Genomic DNA, 27,243 nt, shown 5'->3' with positions numbered 1-27,243 from the left:
TGCTCAAATCGAGATATATTAAAAGAAAGTTGGGACTTGAACCCAGAACCCTTGTGCCCCCAACAAATGCCTTAACCTAAAACCAGTTTATCAGAGTATCTGTTGTTGCTTTTACTTTGTCAGTGTTGAAATGAAGTTAGCAACAAGCATTGATCTGGGGTCACATGGTTTAGATGGTTTAGTGGTTTAGATTTCTTCATAAAATAATTGCTGCTAATGATATAGTCATTGTTTTATTGCTATCTATCTTTTGTATTAAAGGCTTTCTATTCCTGTATTACTTGCTTTCTTTTCCAGATTTACTAAAAGAACGAGAAATCACAAACATGCCTTACCTCCCGGTAACTCATGTTCCTTCCAAGCAGGAGGTGGAGACAAAGAACGCAGAATGCCGAGTAGTTGGCTAACCACTGTTATCTTTCTGCTGGTTTCAGTTCTGTATCGTCTGAAACTCTGTAAAACAAACTTAGATCTGACTTGTAGTAAAATGCCCAGCTGAAAAATATTTCACTTTTATTTCAAAAGTGTTATATATCTTGCAGAGCTTTACAATTAAAAAAAAGTTTTAGTTTTTTAGTCTCTATTTAAAATAGAAGAAATGGAAATTAAAATAGCCATAAATTTTTTCTGTAGTAGATTGCTTTGATTTAACTGACATTGTTTTTAATGTTCTCAAGTTATACACTAGTTCTGTTGTCACCATTTGAAAAGCTTCCTGGGGAAATGCTGCTACTGGTTTACTACCCTGTTAGAGAATATGAAGGCTTAGCCTTTGAAGCAGAAACAAGGGGAATCAAGAAAGGGATCACTTAACTGCTTTTTATATAGACCTAGTCATGCTAAGACTTCCTTTTAACCAGTAAATCAGTTACTTATTTAACAGTCAATTTCAGCTTAGTTACTATGTTAGTACACAGCTTGATAAATGCATGTTTTACACCAGCATGAGTACACTTGATTCAGCAACATTACCATGTGTAGAAATCACAAGCAGATGAGAATTTGTATCAGATCGGCAAGAGCTGGTTCTCATCCATTGCTCTTTAATATAACTTATTTTTTATGTAAAAGTCACATATATTAAATTGTACTAATTTTTAGAAAATTATAGTAATAACAAAAACTAAGCTTATTAATTCATTAATACTCTGTAGGTCAGCATCCTTAGATGGTATCACAACAATGCAATTACATTTTACTCATTTTGGACAGTATTTATCAAATAGACTCAATTTAAAATGTCTTAGTTCTCTTGTAATGCTTATATTTAGTTAATCTTAAGTGCTGTTCATAATTCTGAGGCTTTTCTGTATCGGATCATTATTTTTTGTCACCTTAATGGGAATCATACTTGTATAAGGCAAGAGACAGGTATTAACTTGATATATGTTGAAAAACGAGTCCGCTAAAGGCATAGATTAACTTAAAATATGTTTGCTTTTTCAGATAAATTTAATTAATTGTTGTATTAATATAATTGTTTTATCTTTTAACAGTTAAATCCTCAAAGAGATTTTTAAGAAGCGCAGGGCCAGGAGAAAGTAGCTTAAAAATAGTGGGATCTATCATATTTCCAGGTATTTTTCTTCAAAATTTTCAGTTTTCTCCTATGAGTGTGAGAACAATAATATATAGGTTTCATGAGGGCTATCAGTGAATAAAATGGAGAACAAACCTCAGGCTAAAATAAAGTCCTAGTCCAGGAAATGCACATAGTTCTTTGTAGCACATTTCTTCAAAATTGACTATCATATAGGAAATCAGCACAAGTAATTTCTTCAGATTGATCCATACAAAAAAGCATTTCACGAACACAGAAGAGCATTTGTCAGCCAGGGTGATCAAACATATGGTTGGGAATTTATCAGTGAAGAGTCTTTACCCAAGTATGCAATTATTTTTGAAAACTAAATTTCTATGGATATTTCTTGAAGATCAGGATGGAGCTTCTTATTAGAGAAATATCCACTATAATGGAGGTGATTGCCTGGTGATTGCAGTGCTCCATTGTAAAATGGGAGATCTGGTTTCAAACTGATGGTTAACATTTGTGAAATTCTTGGTTTCATACAATACAAATGAAAATGAACTCAGAAACCTGTGTGATATTTTTCCCCTTGGGAGTTCTATTTACAAAATGTATAGTCCTTTAATTTCCCGTTTATTCCTTGCACCATGCTGCTGCAACTGGGAAACATGATTTCTCTTCCCTTCTCTCTGCCAAAATATAAACATATAAAAAAACAAATGAAAGCACTTATTTAAAAGCTAAACAAAATGGAATGTATTTGCCAGCCTTCCAGGCAAGGCATTTTCAAAGTATATAGAATACAAAGGTTGGAAAGCAACCTCCTCTCTCTCTCTCTTTCTTCTTCTTCGTCTTTATTTTTTTTTTTACATTATTACTTTTCCAATATTTATAGTGCAGATGTAGAAAGTCAAGTTTCTTCTGTTTGAACTAATACGAGAACCAAAGACAATATACAAGTATCAGTCAGGTGCTGTACTGAAGTTGTGCAGCACAATAGTGAACAGTCAGTCTTACCTGAAATAGTGTCTTTGCATTGTGGTATGCTACATAGGTATGTCATAGGCTAGCAGTGGGAGTTCTACATCTCTTTTTGTTAACTTACTCAACAGTGTGAATATGTACAAATTATCTCTAAAACTTCTGCTCTCTGAGGGGAGAGTGAAATAAGAGGACATGCCCTGATTTATTTTGGTACAGATTCTTAGACCTATTAAATTTTGTCTAAAGATGAAACAATTCTGGGAAATAATTCTGTTTTTAAAAATTTCTCTTGGTAGTTTATATTATGAAAGGGAAGAGATACACATAGATATATAGAATTTTGCCACAATAGACTATTATTAAAGTCAGAAATTTAGTAAATTTGAGGAAAAGTATGAAGGATTTACAATAGAAAAATACTGGTCACATTTGTAATTGCTTTAACATGTAGATTTCAGAATTAATTTTTATGCTGCAGGGTAAAAAAATGATGCACCCCCCCTGTAAATTACTTTATTTCCATGGCATACTGCTGTACAATTGGAAAGATATACTTTGCTGTTTTCTACAATATAGCCTGCTGTAAAAAGCTGATGAACTGCAACATATCTCCTGTTCTTAAGACTTACAAAATTCTGAAGTTACTAAAAGTGGTATCAACTATAATTATATTAGCTATTATTTATTATTGAAGTTTATTAAATTTTAAACCTAGGTTTGTGTTCTGTTTAAGCAACTTAATACGACTTACTAAGTAGCACAAGTATAAGTGGCTTTTCATTTTTTAATGAAAGCAAACAATCATATTTGGAGGGTACAGAACACTAAGTGGTGTCATTACCACCAGTACTGTAATGGAAAAAGGCAAACTGTTTTTCCCTGCATTAATCCCTTCCTGCAACAAATATGTGGACTGTTTTCCACTTGCAGAGAATCTGAAATAGCCAGTGGCAGACTAACATTATGTTATTTAATTCAGTTTGGATAATTAATAGATTCTCCAGATGAGAAAAATTATACTATCTGTAGTATTTTATACTAGTTGTAGCTTTTCAATAGCATTAAGGTAGCCTGACGCAGAGCACAGTACCATATTTAAGTCTAAATTTTACTGGAGTGTAGTCATAGCATCATCTATCATCACAGGTTTCTGAAGAAGATGACAGATGCTTTGCAGAATGTCAGGGGGAGGGAAATAAATTATAGATACTGAAGTCCTTATATTAAGAGTGATTATGACCTGTGATTATACAAATTTTGTAGTTTTTTTGAAGCAACTGAAGAGCTAGAAGCACCTGTATGCTAAAAATCTCAGGCAAGACATGCACACCTCTGTTACCATGGGAAAAGACTGAGTAAATACTTACCTTATTCAGTTTGTTTTCCATCTCCTTATCTTCGAGTGAAACAATAGGTAACTCAACATCTAATGTAACACTAACCACTTTTCAAACAAATACCAAGTGCACTTTGCAGAGTCTGGTAAAAGGCAATTGCTAATAGCATGGAAGCAGTAAGACTTAGCCAAGTCTGAGTAGCCTGGATCAACAAATTGAAATGCAGCTTGCTCCATGTGTGATAGACACCAACTGAGAGGGAATACTGCAGAAGTCCAGGCTTGTGAGAACTTACCAAGTGCCATAAGTGCATTTAAGAGGATATTGCAGTGCTTTATGGTTCTTCTTTATACAACCAGACAAACATGGAGCTAGAAAGAATTCTCTTAATTTGATTTTCATGAGAAAACAAAACTACTATTTAATAACAGGACCAGTCCAAAAATTACAACTCTTATCAATTCTATCCTTGAACTACTATCCTGAAATTTACATAGCTTACTGTTAGACTATCACTGATAAATATGTTACTAATGATAATAAACTGCTTTCAGTCAAGGTTTATGTCAAGCTGAATCAAAACAGTCCACGTATTTTGTGTGTTACAAATCGTCTGCGAAACTCGGAACTGATTGATCCAGTATCCCAGTGGCGTGGACCCAGTGGTAATATTCTCTCAGGTAAGAATTCATTTTCTTACATACTCTCTGAACCCCACCCTTTCCCCCCCAAAAAAGGAGCATGAAGGTTATAAAGGTGGGAACATAAAAGGAAGAGAACTGAGGGTACTTTGTGAATGTATATGTATCATGTAAATTAACTTTCAATATAAGAAAGGGATAAAGATAAATGAATAAATAGAATGAAACACATCTGCAGATCTCTAGAGAATGGTGGCATCTTTGAAAAGTACCAGACAGAGCAGGGCATGTGGCAAGCTAATTTCATAATTTTCATAATGTACCTTTTGCAACTTACCATCTTGCCTTCTTGTCCTTTTGTTGTGTGCATCTTAAGAATAGTCTGGCTCCATCGCCTTCCCTTAGGTAGTGGAAGACTGCAGTTCCCTCCTTAGATGTCTCTAGGCTAAAAATCTATTTCCTCAGCCTCTTGTCATATGCTTTGGTCCCCTGATCATCTCAGAGGCCTTCTGCTGGACTCACTTGTGTTCGTCAGAGTCTGTCTTGTACTGGGGACACACTGTTCCAGAGTGCTTTCATGAATGCTGAGTGTGCGTGTTGGGGGGGAGTAATCACTTTTATTGTGCTGGCTATAGTCTTGCTAATGCAGCCCAGTATGCAGTTGGCTGTAATTGCTGCAGAAGCGTGTTTGTGATTCATTGTCAGTTTAAAGTCCACTAGGACTCCTAAGTCCTTTTCTGCAGGGCTGTTTCCAAGCCATCTGGTCCCCAACTGCTTACGTTACTGCTGTTATTCTGTCCCAGGTGCAGGACTTTGCATTTGTCACTGTTGAACTTCATGAGGTTTTTGGCAGCCCATTTCTCTAGCCTTGCAAGTTCCCTTTGGCAGCAAAGTCCTGTAGTGTATCAGTTTATCAGTCCTCCCCCTTTTTCCCCCACTTCTCCCCTTCAATTTGGTGTTTTCTGCATACTCGATGAAAAGGCATTCTGTCCTGTGATCCAGGTCACTGGTGAAGATGTTAAACAGTACTGGTACTTATTATTAGCCCTGAGGAAAGCCACTCATAACTGTCGGCCAGTTAGACTTTGAACCACTGACTTCTATTCTAAATGATGATCCAAGCCGCTTTACACTCACCTTGTATTCTACTCATCCAGTCCATATATCCCTAGCTTGGCTACAAGGATGAAACGGGGAACTGTGTTCAAAGCCTTGCTGAACTTTTTCAGTGTAGACATCTATTGCTTTATTGCTTTTCCCTCATATTCAGAAGCAATCATTTAATTGCAGAAGGCAGTCGTGTTGGTCAGGCATGATTTGCCCATGACAGATCAATGCTACCTGTTCCCAATCACCATCTTGTCACGCGTATGCCTGGAAATGGTTTTCAGGAGGACTTGTTCTACCATGTTTGCAGGGACTGAGGTGCGGCTGACTGACCTGTCATTTTTCTGGATCCTCCTCCTTGCCTGTCTTGAAGAAGGATATATTGTTTGCCTTTTTTCAATCATTGGGGATCTCATCACCAGACTTTTAAAACAGACAACAAGCATTAGTTAGGGATGCTCAGCATTCTCAAATATGTCTCATTCTGTTCTATAAAGTTGTATATGTCCAGCTCACTTAAGTGAGTTGCTAATACCATACTCCATGAAAAGCGTTACCTCCCTTAAGCTCTCGGAGAGCCTGGCAGGGGGACTGGAAGCCAGATCTTGCCAGAAAAGATTGTAACAAATGTGGCATTGAGCCCTTCAGTGTTTTCCATGTAGCACACCTACCCCATTCTGCCCTGGGTCAGCATTTTTGTTGCTTTCCTTCTGCTGGTAAATCTTTTTGTTGGGCCTTCACATCCCTTGCCAATTTCAATTTATGGTTAAACTGCTCACAGCTAATTTAAAGCAGACTTTTCTTTTTTTTTCCTTTTTTTTTTTTTTTTGTTTCCTAGAAAGATGCCTCTAATGAAAGCCTCGTCCTAACCTGCTAGTATGACATGAAAATGCCAAATCTTTCTGATGTTTCTGAATGGAGTATGTTGGACTATTTGCACATACATCCTTTTCTCAAATAATAAAGGATACCTTAGAGACTGTGACCTGCTAATCAGCGATATTTTTCCAAGTTTCAGCAGGGAATCCAAGTGTTATTTTTTGTCTCCTTCCATGTGTATCTCATTTACCCTTCAATGTTATTTCTTTTTCAACATGGTGATGTTGAAATTTATAAACTTTTTCAACTTCTTACTTTAGTTTACAGTTCAGTTATGAACCATCCATCCTTTTACAATAGCAGTGTTTTTAAATCCTATTTGCTTTCCTCTCAGTCTGTGTTAGTGTCTATCAGATCTCTCTCCTTGGTCTTCTTATATTTTCAAGTAACTTTTCCCTGTCAGACAATCTGAAATACCATTTCCACCATAGAGATTCATAATTCTTAATCCTCCACATGTCATCCTTCATAACAGAGTATTTCACTTTTCTATAACATTTAAAATTGTACTATGTTTTTGCTCTGAGTCTGATAACAGGTTTAGCCTTCAGAGAGCATTTTTTAGTATTTTTGCCTCAGAGAGGTATTTTTGCTTATACTTCAGGCTGTGTGCTGTGTCATCTTATATGAAATTGTTCATCCGCCTTGGGATGGATATATGCTGGTTAGCTGTGTCCCCTGTATTGTAACTGATATATTTTGATACCTAGTCTGTGACACATGACAGACATATCAGGGATGTTGTCATGTGTATTAGTACTGAGCTTAATCTTATCAGACAGACTACAACCTCTGTATTCACAATTAACAATAAGTTGCTCTTTTCACTCTATTGGCTTCTGTTTACCTAGGCTGCAGTTTTGACGGATCTGACTATGTAGAACAGAACCGTAGAGACTTCAGACTTCCATTTGTCAGGTTTAAATTTATTCCTGCAGATGGCTTCAGTAATATCCCAAGTTGCTATGCCAACCTTAGCACAAAACCTAGAGGGGCAGGGGTTCTTGGCTCTGTGGAAGCTTTAGGTATACTAGAATCAGCAGCAGGAGGACAAAAATGTTTCAATAAAAGAAAGCTTGTACTTTTCTGACATAACCTTCTATAGATATGAGAGAGGTTTTATAAAAATAACTTATTTTTAAAAAGTGATAATGAGAAGGTGTCAGCTTCAGCCACTACAATAGGGAAAATACTTTTTTTTGGGTAAATATCACCAAGCTACTTCTCTGTCTCCTAGGTCTGTTGTCATATCCTGCTTTTTCCACACATAGAATAGAAAGTATAAACAAATAAAAAGCAATCTAAATTTCTAGCTTATGAAGTGTTTGCTTTGTGAAAAAAACAAGATTGTTTGGCCTCAATTTGGAAAACTTCTAATCCACCTCAAGAGACAAAAATTGTTTGGGTTTCAGAGTGACTAGCCAGTCTTCCAATATCTATGATAGAGAATGTCCATATTAGTAGGAAATTAAAGTTCATAAAGCTTGCACAATACATTATTTCATACTTTTTCAGTGGGATTGTTGGAAAGAATCTTTTCAGTGAGAATGTAGAATTGTGGATCCAGTTTTAGGAAAGGCTATCAAAAATACTGCTTCTTGAAACACTTCAATATAAATGCAATTATTTCAGAATTGTAGTCAGAGAATACATTCATTGCACTGTCATAGCTGGAAAAATCAGATCCTCCTCCCCTCCCTGCTTGCTGGCACACCAGGCCTTGAGGTACACTTTAAGAATGTTTTTTCTGTTTGTCTAACTACTTAGAACATCATGACTACAGTGAAAACTCACAAAGACCAGTAAACCCTTCTTTTTCCTGAAAGCCATTAAAAAGTTTTTTTTTTTTTTGAATAAGCAGTTTTGTTCAAAGATAGTTCTCAGTCCACTTACATGCAGTGGAAAGAGTAATGAAAAATTAAATACTGCACAAAATGTAATTTTAAATCATTATAACTTTAAAATTAGCAAGCCATTTTTCTTCAGAGTTAGCCTAGCAACTCTTCTGTAGGATCTGTAAGATCTGGAAATCGTACTTCGAAGTTTTTAAACATTAGCTTTTGGATTAGTTGAGAATAAGTTTTTCAAGATGCACTTCAGAGAAAAAAAAACTTTAAAATAATTACTTCTGATGTTCAGCATCTTAGGTTTCACTACATAAAGCGGCATTTTTGATGATGTTCTGAACACTAAAGTAGAACAAAAAGAATAGAAAGCATTTCAATCTTAAAAATATTTGCTAATACTGACATTGGAATCAGCTTGTTCTAGTTTGGTGGGAAGGAATCAAGAAACTTGGAGTTGCAGGAAAGTTACTGCTTTTTATACACATTGCCACCTAACACATATACAGAAGGAATATTTGTGTGAAGGGATGGTTGTGATTATCACTTTATAGGAGATAAAATGTGTACTATAGCTCTGTAAAGCAAAGTACTTCAAAAGCAACCAACAAACTAAATACCCGCAGCTAGCTTCTCTATTATGATATAAAACCGCACATACACTAAAACCTATTACTGGTATATCAAACAGTTCTTAGATTTAGAGGGAAGGAAGGAGAATAAGAGGAAATCTGAAGTTGCTTTTAGCAGATGTGTATATCTGCATACTCATGCCTCATAACCTTCTACATGTTACATGAGAGTCTGTTGGAGTGCTGTCTGAGAAATTTTGTAAAAACGGAGTAGGTAGCATTTTACTCCTAAAAAAACATTTCAGGTGCATTCATGTTTATTATATACTGTTTTTTATATATTATCTTTTGTTCCTGTACATGGCTAATTCACCACTAAATTTAACTCTCTGAATATCTTTAGATATTAAATACTTAAATTTGGATACACTCTGTAGTTTAATCTGAAGATTCGAATTTAAAATCTAGATTGATACCTGTTTTTTGAATGTCTGAAAAAATGGTTTCTGAAAAGTTTATTGGCCTGGTTCTGCTGTCATTTACTTTTTCTCTTAAGACATCATTTCGCATCCTAGGAGTTGCTCTACTGTAAAACTGGCCTGAGTAAGAGATTGGGTGGGAGGATGGGGAGTAATTTCTTTTTTGCACTGAAAAATATGGAAGGAGAATTATTCTGTTGGTTTTAAGTTTAGTAAACGCAATCAAAAATACAGGAATACTTAATTTTAAATATAATTACACAGGTTATGGGAAGTTAAGGAATATAGGAATATAGCTTAGGAATATAGGAATATAGTTAAGAAACATACCACAACATTCTGATAATCATAGCTTTTTTGACAGTAAAATAGGAACTTTTTGCATCCTTATAGTTCCTAAGGATCCTGGAAAATTGTCCAACTTCCTCTCTTAACATAAATTAGAAAAAAACCTCAGTTCTTTTTTAAATCATGCCATTCTTTACTGACCCCAAGGAACCTCTGAACTTGATTATGTTCCTATTGTCCATCACGCATGTGAAATGCCTCTGGTGTAATAGAGGCATATTCAGTCATTTAGTATAATTCACAGGTGAGCATCCTGCTCACCTGTCTTACTGATCCTACTACAGCAGAATAAGATGGAAAAAAAATAGCTTTAAGCAAAGTGTGGATAATTCAATTATTTTTATAATTTCATTTTAAAGCTAATGGCCTATTTTGGGAACCCAAATTCATTTGAGAAGGCAGTATTTATCCAGTATTTATCCCATGGAGCAAGGAATTTTAAGTGTGAATCCTTTTATAAAACTAAAAAAACCACAGCTCTTGATTTCATGATTTAAAAGGAGGTTCTTTGCACACAGACATAGCATTAAAATAATTAATGGTTATTATAATAAAATTCAAATCTTTTCTGGTATATGAAGCATTCAAGTGTTCCAGGTAGAAAAAAAAATCTAAAAATCAGTGACCCAATCCATCAGAAGAACTCTTCCTTTCCTATCTCTTCTGATATATTTTCAGAAAATACTTTGGCCAAATCTCTTGACTGGATTTTCAAGCTTTGTCTGTTGCGAGTTTCTTGCCGTTTTTGCAGTTTAGTAATTGAGTTTATAAGTATAGCAAAGCTGTCTGCCATACATCTTAAAGGTGCTCCTGCAATCCAGTCAATTAACAGTATTAGTTCTTCTGGCTGATACAAGACATTTGAACATGCCAAAGATCTGAGCTGTAGTTCTTACATCTGTGCTGGTTTTCAGACAAGATTTATCTATTAGCTCTTCCAGCATAAAATAGCAAATGACATCCTAGTTCATAGACTTAGCATTTCAGTAGTTCATCATCATATTAAAAACCTCTTCATCATCTAAAAACCAAAGGATAGTATGCCACTGATTATAGAGCCTAGGTGAACATGAAATCCCAAGCTTGTCAAAACAATTTGTACTTTCAGTCTTTTTAATGGTACTCTTGATTTTACCTGACACTAAAAGAAGCACTTGATTCCTTTTTCTCTTTTAAAAACCACAGTTTTATCCATGACAAAACTAAGTTAATTAAAAGCTTAAATAGCTTCATGAGGAGCAAAGTTGTCCTATACTGTCCAGTTAAGTATACACAAATGATGCACTACAATCAAGATGTTGTTTTGCCAGTACCTTTCTTAAAATCTCTCTCTAGGAAAATTAGGGTGCATCTGCATCTGGTGTGATGTAAAAGTGTAGATGTTAAAAGGTCCAAATTACTTAGGAAGTTATTGAGATTTTTCTTTTTATTTTGGCCTCTGACAATGGAAACAGAAAACCATTCTCAAAATACTTTATCAAAGAGAGTATTTTACCTTGAAATCTATTATAACTGATTCTTATCCAAGGGTTCTCAAGGTTTTCTTTGACAGCTGCCAGCAAGATGGGCTGCATATTTGAGAAACCCTGATATATATTGTCACTGCCTGAGGACTTCTCAAGTCAGGAAAGGGCTAATCAACTATCATCATGTAACCCACATCCAGGCTACATAGGACAGCTGTATGGTTTATCATCAGCACCCAAAGTCTGACCTCAAGCAGTGCTTTTCTTTCTCTTTAAAAACCTAATTAAAGAGACCCACCTACAATTTGTCCTTTAAACAGGATTTCATTTCCCCTGTGCCTTGACTTAACCAAGGATTTGTTTTCCAGGCTCATATCTACATAACAACACATCTCTTTTTGGACACAAAGATTATCTATCATAATTTTAAACATATGTGACTTATTTTAGTATATACATATGATTTTTTCTGAGTGTCTATCTTAGAGTCCTTGTTTAACTAGAACTTCCTGTCTTTCCTACTTTGAAGTTTACTGCTTGTTAAACATTAGCAGCAGCAAATTGGTAGGGGCAATTCCTGAAGACTGAAAGGTTACTCATCAGTGTGACTTTATAAAGGTAAATTTAAAACAGAATATATGCCCACTTTGCCCTGTTTCTGGGAGCTTTCTGCTCTTGGAAGTGGTTAGGTAATGTAGAAAACAATAGTTAGCTGAGATGAAATAAAAACATAGTGACCTGATATTTGAAAGCTCAGCAGCAATAAGGCACATTTGCAAAATGCTGAACTGAGTGACACTCAATCAGTTTCTAAAGAGTTTTGTGCCTTCAACTGAGTCCATAATATTACTATTCTGTGCACAATTTAAGAGTAAATAATTATTTGGACCCTTCTCTGTATTTTCTCATTACGACAGCTAAACTTATTTCATTATTGTATTTACTAGAAAATAGCAGTGTGAAAATATCACCGACAGGAACTTTAATATTTAGACGTTTCAAATCCAACCAGAGTGGCATTTATACTTGTTCCCTCGTTTATAAGCTAACAGCAGAGCAACCTGCTAAAAACCTCATAATGAAATACCTTATTTATGGTAAGTTATCAAATGTGGTAAGTATGTTGTTGCCTTGAAAACAGTTTTAAAATTCATGTTGCTGTTTTTAAATAAGTAGGCTTATTTAGCATATAACGTGGAGAGGTAAAGTCATTCTGTTTCTCAGGATAAATTGTTTCTAATTGTAATTGCTACCAGACAGTTCATTTAATGTCATTTACAAAACCCTAAATAAAGATCATTAGTTGATTGAGAAATTTATAAATACCATTCTTTTTAAAAGAAACCTAAGTATGTAATGAATTGAGTAGGCAGTAATCCTCAAGAACATAAAAATAGTATAATTTTAAACTGAATTACTCCTTGTGAAGTTAATTGTAACAGAGCCACATGGATTTGTTTCACATCAGGTTAATGCCTTAATTTGTACCATGACTGGTTTTTTTTTGAGTACATATCTCATAATTATGTAATATTTGTAGCTCATTTTTTCTTGTTCTGGTTACACTTCTTTCAGTGAGGAGGTAATATGTCCTTGACAAAATGAAAGATTGTAAAGGTAACATTACTTACTCATTTCTATCTTTTCTTCTTTAAAGGAAATTATTTTATTCTTGCAGACACCTAGGCAAAAGCTGCTATTTGCCTTCAGTAGGAACTATGACCTTAAATTTGAAATGCAAACTAATGCTCATTTAGAGACTTGGAGTAGAGCACAATGACCTAAATTAACCTCTAATGTAAATTAATTTAACTTTGGCATAGAATCCCTAAAATAGAAAAATCATGACTTGTAGCAATTAGCCTGCTGGACTGGATTGAAAAGGAGGAAGTTTCTTTGAAACACAGGTCTTTATGATGGAAAAATTTACAGAAAAAGAAACCTTTTCAGTAATACATTCTCACATTCTTCAGTCACATATCCAGTCTAAATAGTAGCATACAAAATTCAAGTTTCAAACAACTATACAAAAAACACCAGAATATGCAGCAGCAAGGGAAAGGGATTCGGGGAGGCAAGAGAAAGACAGAAGGTCTAATGAGCTGTCTTAATTGGGTGCCATATTCTGGATGTTTTGCTGCTTTATTTTTCTTTTTCTTTCAGCTGGTTTAGTTCTCCTTCATTCTTTTGTCCCCCTCCATTTTCTCTTTTCTATGATTCTACCCATGACCTCTATTCTTCAGTCTGTTACCACAGTTTTCTCAGCTGCCCTTTAACCTGCTGCTCTGTTGATCTACAGTTTTAGGTTTATAGAGTGGTTATCATGAAATAAGCAGGAAAATGCATTTTATGATATGCTGGCATATTTGTAAAAGATATCCAGATATGCAGTTAGCTTCATGGTAGAGGTGAAATAGCTGATCCATTCATAAATTTCATACCTATACAGTAGCATTTTCAGGTACCCATACTTGTACAGAAGGAATTTCTGTTCATCTTACTAATTGCATCTTCCATCAGTCTCTGGGGAAAAAAGATTCCATTTTTAAGCCCTTTAAAATAGCTTTGTGATACTCAACTAAGAAATACAAAACGCACACTCATAACTAAACATAATTTGTGAGATGAAATGTTCTGCCGTATACTAAATGGTATTTTGCAACATACTTTTTTATTTTAGATTTCATATTCCTGTTGCCTTTACTGTTATTTCCTGTTGTTTTTTTAAAAAAATCCTATTAATAACAAGTAAGACTTACCTGTGGATCTAAATAACACTGCTGACCTGGAAAAATCTCTAAGTGTTTCCAGCTGGCCCCACATACCTTAATTATCATTAAAAATTCAGTGGGGTGCAAAAAAGATTTTGTTTATAAAGTAGAGATTTTAAATGGCAATTTTATTTTCAGATATAGAGATTATCTTCTACTTTTTACTTCATATATGGGTCTCATCATCATCTACATTTTTTTCCTCCAGCTTATTCTGATCCCAATTATTACTATGAGTTTACAGCCCAGTATCATGCAGCCCCTTGCAACAGTATTGAAAATATTTCTTTTGAGAAAACATTGCTTCAGTTGCTAAGCAAACTTGTTGCTGAACTTTCTTGTGAGGTTACATTAATTAAGTCAGAATGCCATCATGTAAAAATGCAGAGAGCAGGTCTACAGAATGAAATCTTCTTTACATTTTCAGGTAAAATCTACCTTGCTTTTAAAGATTATTTGACATTTTTATAGTCAATGAAAATGATTTTAGTGGGATATATTTACTACTTACATGCAGAAAATATTTTACATGTTTAATAATAAAGTTACTAGATTGTAAAAGTGCATCAAAGTATTGTATGCAAAATTAATGTCAACAGCAAAAAGATAAGTTGAGGTATTCAAAAGTATGCCTTTTACATTATTTCAGAGCAGTTTTGGAACTTTTTAGTTTGGAGTAGATCAGTTCCTCTTTTAATTTTATATCATAAAACATTATCATGTCCCTTGTTGCATACCATCATGGGAAGAAAAGTGATACAGTGCCTTCCCTAACACCCTAGATGACTTTCATCTACCCATCTAAATCACTACATTGATGTGCCTCAGTCTCTACAAACAATTTCTAAATGACAGGCTAAGGCTGGATGTCTAATTATTCAACAACTAAAGTTAAATGAGATAAATCTTGGTTCCTTCCCTTCCTTAACTGGCAACAACAGAAGAGGAAAATTCTGTAATTTTCAGGTTTTTTTATTGTTCTCAGAAAAAACAAAAGTGCCTAAAGGAGACCTGAGTAAAACTTAGTTGCCAAAAATACTGTGTTGGTTTTGATATTTTAAGTGTTTTCTTCCATAATTATTAAAAGCAAACAATTATGTGGTTTAGGTATATGTTACTAAATTAGAGGATATTTAAAGATACTACTTTCTGGGCTTCAGAAAGTAGTAATAATGTGTGTAGTAGTAAGTATAAAATTTTAGGATGCCTGATATCTGGGTGTGTTTATACATAAATGACTGGCTGTGAAGAGCTCACAGTGTCTTAGGTACTCACCTTCCTCCAATAAAGTTCAATCATTAAAAGTACATTTTCACTTGTTTTCATAAAATGTTTCTATTCCCAGCTTTTCACTAAATGCAAGAACTGTGGAAGTCAGAAATCGAAGCATGGTCTCAGTCCAGAGGAGATATTTTGTTCTTTCTGAGACTCTTTTCAGTACATTCCTTCTGAACACTGAAACCATACAAAAGACTCAACTCCTTTATGCTGTGAATGAGGTCTGAAAGTAACTGTAAAGCACTGCCAATCAATGGGCAGTGCGTTTGAAATACTTCGTGTTATTAAAAGATTCAAATCCCCCAAAGATACAGTAAAATATAATTGTTGAGCTGAATATACATAAGAACATCTTTAATAATTTCCTGAGTTTAGTTTCTAATTCTTTCAGCTCTCAAAAAGCCAATGGTTTTGATACATTTCGTATTAGATTAGTCACTATGTATCAAGACATGCATTTTGAGTAGACCCTTTTTTAACAAAGTACACCAACTACACTTCTGTTTCCTTCCATCTTGAAAACCAAATATCATTGCTTATAGAAACAAATCATTATTCAATCATGATTCTCTGAAGCCTGCATTTGTAACAGATAGCGCTGACATACGCAAAGAAAGAGTCTCATTACTAATATGATAGTCTATTTAGGTTAATTCTAGGGTTATTGAGTCTATATAATGAGATTTAGCCAAGAGGTATGCATTCCACAGTGCTTGAGCATTAGGAGAAGAAATTCTCTAGTTAGAGTTTGAGGTGGATTTAAAGGTTGATTCATGCCAGTGGTAAGTTAGAGATTCTTAAGTAGCTTGAAGTCTAATAAAATACTTCTGGAGTTCTAAGCAGCATTTGGTGTTTCAGAATTACTTCCATTACAGAGGTGTTTAAAGCTTATATTATAAGGAGTTAAATTCACACATTAACAGATAATTCTGTTCTTAATGTATCGTTCCTAAATCTAATGATGTCAGTTCTGGAAAGCAGTCTTTCAGCTGCTTACTTAAATATTTCTCAGGCCTTTACCATAATGTGTTCTTGTACTTGTGAATTGATCAGGAACATGGACCCATGCAAATGGATTACTAAAATGTAACTGTGTTTTTCCTAAATCCATACTTCAAATCTTCCTTCAGTTCATTGTATCATAGGGAGTCTTATGACAATAGAAGGACTTGAGTGCATGAGCATCAGGAATTGAGATGTGAGAGGAAAGCTCCAGTACACATATCTGTGAAAAAAATCGCATTCCACGTGAATCCAGTCAGGTTGAAAAGCTACAGTAGCTAACATAATTCTTTTTGTTCCATCAAATTGTGCTATTCCCCCTGTCTTGCTGGAGTGGAGTGGATTGGGGTGGGAGGGTGGTATTTTTAAGAGCACTAGATACTGTCCTGATTGTTCTTGAGAGAAAATACAAGTTTCTTGCAGAAATAGCTGAACCTTGAATTGTAGGTGTTCTTGGCTGACTGAATCTGTATAAAAACACAATGACAGGCAGGTAACTGTAGAGGGAGTAACTTATTTCTACTGAAATTTGGGAGGTTTTAAGATTAGACATTTCCTTGCCATCAGAATTTACAATTAAATGTCAGCATCTATGAAATACTTAAGTATGCTGAAAACTAGACATAGAAGTTTCAGTAAGGTGATTTTTTTAAAAAAATGTTTTAAATCAGACATCTGAAATGTGAAAGAAATTCCTATATACTTGCATCAGAGATGATCGGACTCTTAAACCAGTAAATTAAAAAAAAAAAAAAAAAGCTTGGTGTTGACTTCATTGACTTTGTTCCTCTGTAAATAGACTGTATGTTGTTACAGTTGCTTCATTAGACAAAGAAAACAACAGGCCATGTGAGCAAATCACTTGTGACACATCTGAAAGATTAAGCAAGGTACAGTAGATAGAGGAATAAACAATTAACTAACAGGAATAAGCTACTCTAATAAAAGAAGCATAACATCAACATAGAGCACATTTTGCTTAGTAAATTTAGAAATGACCAATTGGATATAAATTTTTTGTCAGTTAAAAATATTAATGTTCTGTTGGCCTTATGGGTAAGGCAGATTACACTACCAGTCTGTATTGAGTGTTGATATGATTCATAACAAGCAGTGAGATAATTACACAGAAGTAAAATACTGAGTATGAAAAGTAGCAGGGCAATTGGGAAGCTTTGAACATGTACTGACTTACAAACATTGAACATGCTCTCTTGCAATGCAGACTGCCTTTTCATCGCTTCAGAGTGATCTAATTGTTGATCTGATAAAAACTTACCTGCTTGCAGACTTTTGTCACTTAGAGAACCAAAAAACAGACTCTCACTTTCTAGGTGAATGCCTTAGCTGTTGATTCAGAAAAATTAATAGGGATTTTCTTTGAGGGAAAGGAAAACGGTGAGGGAAGGACAAGAGGAAGGCATACCTTCTCCTATAAGAGAGGAAGTAAAGAGAAAGGGGAAGGAAAAGTATGAAAAGGGTAGAATTTCACAGAAAATGTCTTGGAGAGGAGGAGAGATGAATTGCTAAGGAACTTCTGGAGGAAGTTATTGATGCATGGAGGATAAATACTACTACTGCTGTTACAGCCTTGTAGTACTGTTTAGTCAAGTGTATCTTTGCATTGGCAGTCATCTTCCTGCCTTGTCCTCCACACATTTAGCTGCTCCATAATACAATCCATCAGGAAGTTCACACGTGCTTCATGTCACAAACATGCTGATGAACTCCTGTATACGTTACTGTATAGAAAGATTTAGGGTCTGATTCTCTTTGGGTCATTTTTCCAAAGAGATGATACCTGGTTAAAAGAGGACTTTTTTTTTTTTTTTTTTTTTTTTCCTTCCCCCCTTTTTTTTCAATGTGTCCACATTCAGAAGAAAATTTTGTGAATCCTGAATATGTTGTCCTGAAATTTAGACTAAGACACTAGAGGGAAATAGAAGGGAGAGCTCAAAATAATCTTGACCTCAGTGTTTCTGTTGACTTCTCTAAACAACTCTCTCGTATTACACTAATTTTAGGTGCTCCCTCTGTTCTATACAGTGTTTGTTTTGAATACCATTTTGAAACATCTGTCTCTTCCCCTCCAAGAAATAGCAAGTACATAATTCATGCTTTGGAATTCTGCTGGAGGGGCTAGGAAGTCTAAAATAACTGGTGTTCATTAAGCAAATTCCATCCTGCCCACTGAAAAAAAACCCCAAATTTTGTGGGAAAAGCTCATGATCAAAGTTCATCTTTTTCATACAAGACAGCCAAATTAAGATTGCAGAAATAAATTTGCTTTTGCCATTTGCCAATAGGACTTTGCAAGTCTATTGAAATTTTTTCCTCTTTTTTGATTTAAGTATACAATTAATCCCTGTGAACAAATGAAGAACAGTCTGGACACACAGCACTGATAGTTTTTACTGTCAGACTTGTTCAGGTTGCCAATGGGTCTGCTTTTTGTTACATGTTTTAATCTCTCTTAGTTTATAATTCACAATTTTAATTTAACTGTGATGACTTAATATCTTTAATGTTCCAGTGGAAGGCATTTTAAAAAGTTGTCAAAAAATCCAGATAAAATAAAGAATCTTTAAAAAGCCTATGTTGCCTTTGACTGGGGACATGGAACAGATGCTGTTAAGCTTCTGTGAATCCTAATTTTTCTGTAATTTTATGCTACTAGTTCTACACTGATTGAAAATAATGTTTTTGCTATTTTGGACTGTATTTCTGCAAATCTTCTTATTAAGTAAGGGAAATAGTCTTCTGTTATTACATTTGATTGATATAATAATCTCTTTAGTTTACTTGGTTCTAGGAAATTCTTGACATTTTCTTTTCATTGAATGGAGACAGCTAACACAGATGGAAACTATTTTTGAAATATAAATGGGCCTAAATAATAGTACTTATGTAGGTTTGAAAGCCACAAGGCTGTTGATTTTGGATTACAAATGTATAATGGAGACAAAATTGCCATTGATTAGTTTTAAAATTCTATTTATACAATCTTGACCACTTTCAGAGACATTGTATTAACTAATCAGAGTTTATCTAAATTAATGTATCCAAGAATACCACATCGCCCTGCTGTTTCCATTTCACCTGTCAGATAGAGTCAAAAGCTTTAGTAGTGCATCATTTAAATCTTATACCAATCCTAACTCATAAGCACATTCTTTGGTCTTTCTGTGTATTTTTACGTCTTTGTTACAAAGATTTTGAAAAAAAAATATTCTTTCAATTTAGGCAAGAAACCTCATAGAGAACTTTTTTAAGCAACAAGCGGAAATTACGAGGAGAGGATCTGAACAACTGCCTGAAATATACTACATTGAAGGTACTCTGCAAATGGTATGGGTTGATCACTGCTATCCAGGATATGGAATGAATCCTCTGAGACATCCAGACTGCCCAGATTGTTGTGGTATGTGACCAATTTATCATACAAAGCATTTAGTATTAAGATGTCTTTTGTGCTGATTAAATACTTGCTCTTCAACTTTATAAAATTTTTCAACCATACTAGCTTGGGCTGTTTGAGTTTGATCTGGTCAGGTCTGTCAAGATAACCAAAATACTTGTTACTGAGGCTTTTATTCCTTGGGAAATTTTTTTTAATATCAGGTTGATTTAAATCTTAAGCTAAACCCCCAGTTTCTAGGGATGGTTTAAATTAAAATCAATCAGATTAAGTCTTTTCCTTGGAGTTCACAAGGAAAGTCCATAACCTGACAAAGAATCTTTGAAGTGCTAGTTTTCAAGTGAGACAAACAAGACTGAATTATTTTTGTTCTTAAATTTATAAAAGGCTACTAATTTAGTGCTTTCTTACAGTCTTAAATGTAACATTTCAGCCGTGAATTGAGTGACAGTCAAAGATGAAATACTCTCTTTACATAACTTTGTAAAAGACTTTTAAATTTGTAAATATTTATGATCCATTTGGGATAAAATGGAAAAGAGTGGACTGAATTCTGATAATTTTACTGACACCAGTCCACGTATCGAAACAAATGAGATCACTCCCAGTAGACACTAAGGATTGGATCAATATTTTAAAAAATATCCCCCCTCACCCCTGCAAAACCTCATTCATATGATTCCCAAATCTTGAGGCTGAGGTCTCAAACGAACAACAGAAGACAGACAAACATAGAATAAATCTATAGTCAAGCTTTAGATGGTAAAAGAAAATACTGGATAAATACTGGATTACATTTCAAACATGGTTTAGAGAATGAAATACATTTTAAAAAGAAATGTTAAGATTGTACAAGAAAATAGCAAATATAATGAGATGACTGTAAAATTGCAGGACATGGGCAGTGTTCCTGCATGTAATTGTTTTTTCCAATTTGTTCTGATTACAAGAAGAAACTTAAATTTGCTGATGGATGCCTTCCAGCAAAATATAACAAATCATTTGGAAGGGCTAAATACATATAGAAGTTTTTATATTTATTGTACATTATTGTTGTACATGATCTCAAGGAAAGGGACATTAAAATCACTTTTAGAAAAGCTGTCTTCCATTTAGTAAGTTTTGTTATGTATAGACTCTAGTTCTGTCACGGACTTTCCTCCTTTTTTCTTTCCCTTTGGCAAAGCTAGTTCCCATTAACACAACAGGCTTTAGCAATCCATATGTGCATATTAAAAGATTATTATATTTTAAGAAGAAAGTGCTGTTTATATTTTAAAATAATTTAATATTTTATGTTTACATTATGTTTATATTATGTTTATATTTAAATTTTTTTAAAAAAGAAAAGTTCAGGAACATGTAGGTAAATAGATATAGTTACCAGTATTTGAGCTTCTACTAGCTCAGTTTCCTGGTAAAATAAATTATATTTCCCAGACTTCATTAAGATAATTATACTAACCCGAACATAAACAAAAGGTTCAGGAGTTTATTTTCCTTTCTTTTTTCTCCCACACATGCAAGTCATACCTCTGTTCCAGACCTAAATCTGAAGTCTCACTCCATTCCAAACTAATTTGTATTCCTTTTAAAGTTAAAAATAGAATTAGTTTAAGCTCTAATGGTATTTAACATAAATATTGGGCATTAATGCTTTTTTCTCATTTGCCATTCTCCTTTGCTTCTGGCACTAGACAGAAATTTTACATAGCTCTACACCAGTGTCAACCCAACGAGCTGTTACAAACAGCATTTATTTCAGTTCAGCTGGGATCATAACAGATGCATCTTTGGCAGGTATAGGAAGAAGTTCTCAGATCTCAAGTACCTAAGGCTCTGGAACAGTCAGCCTTGAAATCTGCCAGCTTTCTACTTCACATAACTGTAGATGTCATTCCGTCAGCATCCTCAAATGCATACTCTTTTCCATAACTCGTGGCTTGGTAAAATTAATCTTTTCATTTCCCAGAATCCAAAACACCACATCATAGATGATAACACCAAAAGCATTTTCTGCAGATCAACCAGTCTATCTTTCTACCTCAAGTCAAGATACCAGCTTCAGTCATTCCTGACAGATGTATCTGGCATGATATTAAAAACCTCAAAAGACAGATAGACTGCAAAGTCATCCAAAGAAATGTAACTCAGTATTCAAGATCCTCAGTACTGGAAAACCCTTTCCTAAGATCTTTCTTTAATTTCCCTTGATAAAGTTTATACCCGTTATTTCCTGTTGTGTTATCTTTAACTTCACAATAGCTTTTGTATATCCTATAAGAGTGGATGTTTTCTTCACCTGATACTCTCTTAATTATACTAAACCATCTCAAATTCAGCCTTTTTTTTTTGGGGGGGGTCATGTTTTATAGACCTCTTTTCAGCTTTACTACTACTTATATAGCTATACTATCAATGTGACTATTTTTTTTTGTTTTCAGCAATATGAAATAGATTCATATTCTATTTTTGATATGCTATAATTTCTTGTTGTATTACATAAAAGGAAAATAACATATTTTCCCATTACCTTCTCTGCAACAGTGGGGGGACCTTTCTGAAACATGCATTTATTCATGGCAACATTTTGATAAACACATTTCCATGGAAATATGGCAGCAAGCAACTTTTGGGTTATGCAGTAGCAATTCTCCTTGCTGTTGCAGGAAACAGGTTGTATAACCCAGCTAGTACAGTTTTAAGATCCATCTTAAAACTATATGGGATGTTTGCTGTATGTTGCTACTCTTGTTTCACAATTAGAGATCGAACTTTCAGTCCAAATTTATTCATGGGAACTTCACAGACATTTATCCTGATATAGAACTCTTTAGCTTAAATAGATTTTTCCCTTATTTTATAACCTGAACAAGTCATCCACGTTCAGTCTGCTTTCCTAAGAGTTTGCATTCCCCAACCTTCATTTCATATACTGCATTTTGAGTTTAGTTCTCTTGCACAAGGATGACTAGAATTTCATGGTATTTCAGATGAACTCTTACCAGTACTTTTTACAACATTAGTGGTTTTTATTTTGGGTCTAAAATGATGCCCCAGTACACTGCTTGCCCTTTTCATTCTGACTTAGTTCTCACAGATCTCTTTTAAACAAATATACCGGCCTTTCTCATTCTTTATTTCTTCCTATTTAAATCTTGTCCTTATTGACAACATCTCCCAGTTTTGTGTCATCAGCATAGTTCATTGGGGCTTCCTGTGATAACCTTGTTAGTGAAAGTATTTAATAAACTTTGTCTAAGAGTAAGCTCATGAGTAATCCCTTTAGCAATTCCTCCCCAACCCTTTTTAGGCATCATTCGCTACTGTCTTCTTTTTCTGATTTTTGTCCATTTTTTTTGTTTTGTCTTTTTTCTAATTTTTATTCTAATCCCAATCTTCCATAATGTGTTATATTTGCATGTGCTGCCTTGTCAGATTCAAATTAATTAGACATTTATCTTCATTATAAAACCACATTGAATTATGTCATTTTCAGCTTGCTTTTATATGCTTAAACGTTCATCCTTGAAATCTTTACATAGTCTTGCAGTCTGATCAGCTGATCCATAGTTTCCTGGATTCTTTTTCCCTTTTCTGAAAAATTTATAATATGTTTCTTACTTACCAGTCAAAGGTTAGTGTCAATCATAGGGTAGCACCACAGTTTTATTGCAGACCTCAGATGATAGTCTTACCCTTTCATATGCCATTTCTATTTTGGAACACTGAAAAAGATAGTATTCAGATTTTCTAATTTAAGTACGTTAAACTCTGAATAGTGTGTTTTTAGGCTCCTGGTCTCAATAAGGAAAAGACATAACTACAAAGGTTATAAGGTAGGCTTAACAATAACAAGGAGAAAAGATGAAATAGAGCATGCATATCTTCTGCAGGATTCATATACAGATCTACTTTATTTTTACTTTTCATACAGCAAAACAGCTGGATGAGGTGGATGCTCAGTTACTTCTGTTCTATCTGTTCTTTTTGTAGTATCTCATCTTCTGTCATACTCTAGTAGTTTTGGTTCCTCCATGCTGTTGCCCAGCGCTGCATGCACAATGCATCATTTCCTTCATACAGCTATCACACAGTTTTTGCATAAAGACAACCCTTTCATTTACCATATCATCTACCAGTTTAAATCTCCTATATTGGAACTTGCATTCATTTGGTCCCTATAATCTGGTCTCATATTTTCTATACTGTATCCTCATTTGTTTTTTCCCTTCTGCTTTTATATTAAAATGGCATTAAAAATTGAGCTATTGTCTCATCTTCTGCTCCCATTTTCTAGTCTAAATCTCTTTGTGAGTTAGTCAGTCAATCATTTTAACCTGATTAATCACTGTCTGACATATAAATCTTTAGAGAAATCTGTTTTGCACAAAGCACTGAAACACAACAAAACCTTGTTCATCAGGTACCAACCTATAAGCCTTAGGCAGAACCCTTTACTGAGTGACTTTGTAGAGGCCATAACTTCCAGAGAGGAGTTGCTACCGATTTATAATTCCATTTAGTCTCTTGCCTCTCTAACAGTCCTTAATTTACAGAACTGATGAGTCCAAGCACCTTAGATTTTTTATATATAATTTCTCCTAAGTTTTATGTTCTACTTTTAAAGTTCTGTTTTATGTTATATGGAGCACAGTATTCTAGGATAGGTTAATTAAAATGTTTAGGTAACTACTATTTGAGATATGATCCACCAGTAATGTTTTCTTGAAGATGTTGATTGAGTCACACATCAACAAAATCTTTAAATATAAGTTCTTCTTTTAAAAAGATTCCTTGTTTTCAGTTGTTTTTTTGTTCAGATGCAACCATGACATTAATATAGTACAAAATTTCTTATGTTTTGTAGGGCTTTTCTGGAGAGAGAGCTCGATAACATAACTCATATTAGCTTTATGAATTACTTTTTTGTTTTGTATTATTATTCTGCATAGCTTCATTTTCTAAAGTGATTTTTAATAGACTAGATACTGAATGTAATAGCTTTAATTTTATTTTCTTCAGTTCTTTCACACAGTAAGGTGATTATATTTTTGAAATGTAATAACTTGAAACTTTAAAAGGAAATATATTATGCAAACAATATTGAAGTAGTCCTAAAAATCAGGAGAGTGTCAAAAATATTGTTAGCTCATAGGATACAAAACAAATTAGAATGTTACGTGCATTTAAATTGGTGAGGTGTGAAATGGCTAGTCCATAAAATATGCTGTAAAGATAGATTACTTTTCTAAGATGTTTATATTTTCAGAGTGATGGTATACCAGTAGGAGTTCAATGAAAAAGATAGAGACAAGCTATATTTACTGGTTAAAGACATTTTCAAGGCACTGGCTGAATATCTACAGGCCACCTACTTCACACTCCTTTCTCCTTTTCCTGCTTTCCCCTAGATAACAAACAGATCATGTTACTGAGAAATAAACTTAAAATCAACTTACAGTCCCACTGTAAAAGAAATGTACCTTGCTCCAGTTATATCAAATGACAATATTGAAGGATTTACTAGATAAATAAATATAATTTATAATTTCCAATAAAAAATATAGTTATTCCTCTGGCGCACAAGCGGATTTATGTGTAGGCTGGGAAATGCCTCTGCTTATGTTTATTTGTAAAGCTTTATGTTTCCTGTAAAGCTGTCTTGCCTTGCCTGTGCTAATGTACTAAAAATACCAGATTTTAATGTCATCTACAAGGGATTCCTCTCTCAAATTTTGTAAGAACCTTAAAGCCCTCTTCGTTCAATAGCTGTGGCAAAAAATGTTAGACAAGCTTGTCATAGCCCTTGAAGGATAGGAGTAAACTAAGGTAAAGGAGATGAATTATTGAAAATCCTGCTGAAGACTTCTGCTGTAGTGACTAAGGAGTCTTCATTAAGCCAGGCAAAATCCAATAACAAGGGAGATAGCAGCTCTGCAAAAGGTAGGAAAGTCTTAAATACCTTTGCATGATGAATAGTAATACTGATCATTAAAAATACATCCATCCTAAAGAAAGGCTACCATTGCCAAAATGAAGTGAGGTTCATGACAGCATGATCAAATAGCTCGAATTCTGCTTTCTTCTGCCAAGAACCTAATGCTAAGTTAGTCTTCTGTGTATAGACGAAGAATAAAGTCATTCGTCAGACGATTATGGAATGTATGGAAAAAACATTTCATTAAAGATGCTTTTTATGTCAAACACTAATTTCTGCTTGTTTGATAAATTATTGGTGCGCTACTTCTTAATAATTATCAGAACTTAAATTTCAGCTTTATTTTGCATTATTTACACAAGCAGCTACAGTATTCGTTAAAACGTTTTCAGACACAAACCATATTAAGATTTCACTGGTGGAAAAAGGACCTGCAGGTAGATGCAGTGAGAAGTGCTGAAGACAGAAATACAGTGTAATAAAATATATGTATATGTAGATGTATAAAATACATAATTTTTTTAATCATCAACTAATAGAATGCTGAAAAAATGTTTTTTTTTAAAATAGATAAAGATGCATTCTAAATATTTCAAATGTAAGTAATTCCTTTATCAGTATCATTTAAATTTCACATTTTTTTTTTTTTGTCCAAAGTTGTCTGCAGCCCAGGATCTTACAATCCCAGTAACGGAATTCACTGTCTTCCGTGCAATGACAGTTTCATATATGGAGCAACAAAGTGTGAGCTGTTGTGATATTTGCACTCTTGTAGTATCTCAGATGTATTCTAATGCGATAATATTAATAAACATTTAAAAAATGTGTAGAGTTCACTTTGGCTGTATCAGTAGAATACACTTGCTTTTAAGAAATAATTATTCATCAGCATATTGGTAAATCATGCTTGGTCATATCATTTGGGACTACTTGATTTTTTGAGGCCTTTATAGTATATGGTAGGTTAATAGCAGTAGAGACAATTAATTATTTAAATCACAAAAAGGAAGTACAGGTATTTCACATATATACTCCCTTACTTAGTCATAGGCCTCAGCTCTTTTCTATGTGGACAATTGTAATGACTGCTCTATACTGTAGTTTTCATCTACCTCCCCACTCAGTCTTCATTTTAGAGTATTAAGATGAACAGTTCAAGGTCTGCATCTGACACTGAGAAATCATAAATGTTGCAGTTTAGTCTTAAGTGCAGTAACAACCTGAATTTTCTTCTATGATGAATTATAATATCACTATAGATATAATGATGAATTATAATACCATCTATCACCAATAGCTAACTTCTTTCCAAAGAATACAGAATTTCACTTTAATCAGTCAGCTGTTCCACCTTTAAAGGTATCAGGTTGAGCATGACACTCTTTTGCTTTTACTTGATGAAAACAAAATAATAAAACAAAGTAAAAGTTATATTGGTATTATGACACTTGTAATCTTTAATTTGTAAGCCTGTCAGGGATTCCTAAGTGGTAGCTTGATGCATTCCCTTTCATTCTCATTAGTAGCCTCATTTCAGTTGGTATTCAGTAACAGAATCCAGCTTCAAATTCTATTTGTTTGGGTATTTACAGAGCATACGCCGTGAAAACTGTACTGTTTTAATACAATATTACAGTTTTATCTTTTT

General features: G+C 34.1%; 1 protein-coding gene across 1 annotated transcript; it reads left to right on the top strand.

Annotated features, from left to right (window-relative positions):
- The first annotated feature begins 388 nt into the window (after positions 1-388).
- ZPBP (zona pellucida binding protein) lies at positions 389-26,353 on the top strand. The gene is made up of 8 exons (XM_062568493.1): positions 389-395; positions 1,497-1,577; positions 4,404-4,529; positions 12,133-12,282; positions 14,165-14,383; positions 17,053-17,126; positions 19,480-19,657; positions 26,253-26,353. The coding sequence occupies exons 1-8, from the start codon at positions 389-391 to the stop codon at positions 26,351-26,353; spliced, it is 936 nt and encodes a 311-aa protein (XP_062424477.1).
- The last annotated feature ends 890 nt before the right edge of the window (positions 26,354-27,243 follow it).

The sequence above is a fragment of the Rhea pennata genome, chromosome 2 (assembly GCF_028389875.1).
Source record: "Rhea pennata isolate bPtePen1 chromosome 2, bPtePen1.pri, whole genome shotgun sequence".
Classification (NCBI taxonomy): domain Eukaryota; kingdom Metazoa; phylum Chordata; class Aves; order Rheiformes; family Rheidae; genus Rhea; species Rhea pennata.
This window is presented reverse-complemented; position numbering and strand designations above follow the sequence as displayed.

What these genes read in the sequence shown, in the direction of transcription:
- ZPBP (XM_062568493.1), top strand. An exon ending in CAGTGGTAATATTCTCTCAG is followed by an intron (nt 4,530 to 12,132) that starts GTAAGAATTCAT and finishes TGTATTTACTAG; the next exon opens with AAAATAGCAGTGTGAAAATA. An exon ending in AATGAAATACCTTATTTATG is followed by an intron (nt 12,283 to 14,164) that starts GTAAGTTATCAA and finishes TTTTTCCTCCAG; the next exon opens with CTTATTCTGATCCCAATTAT.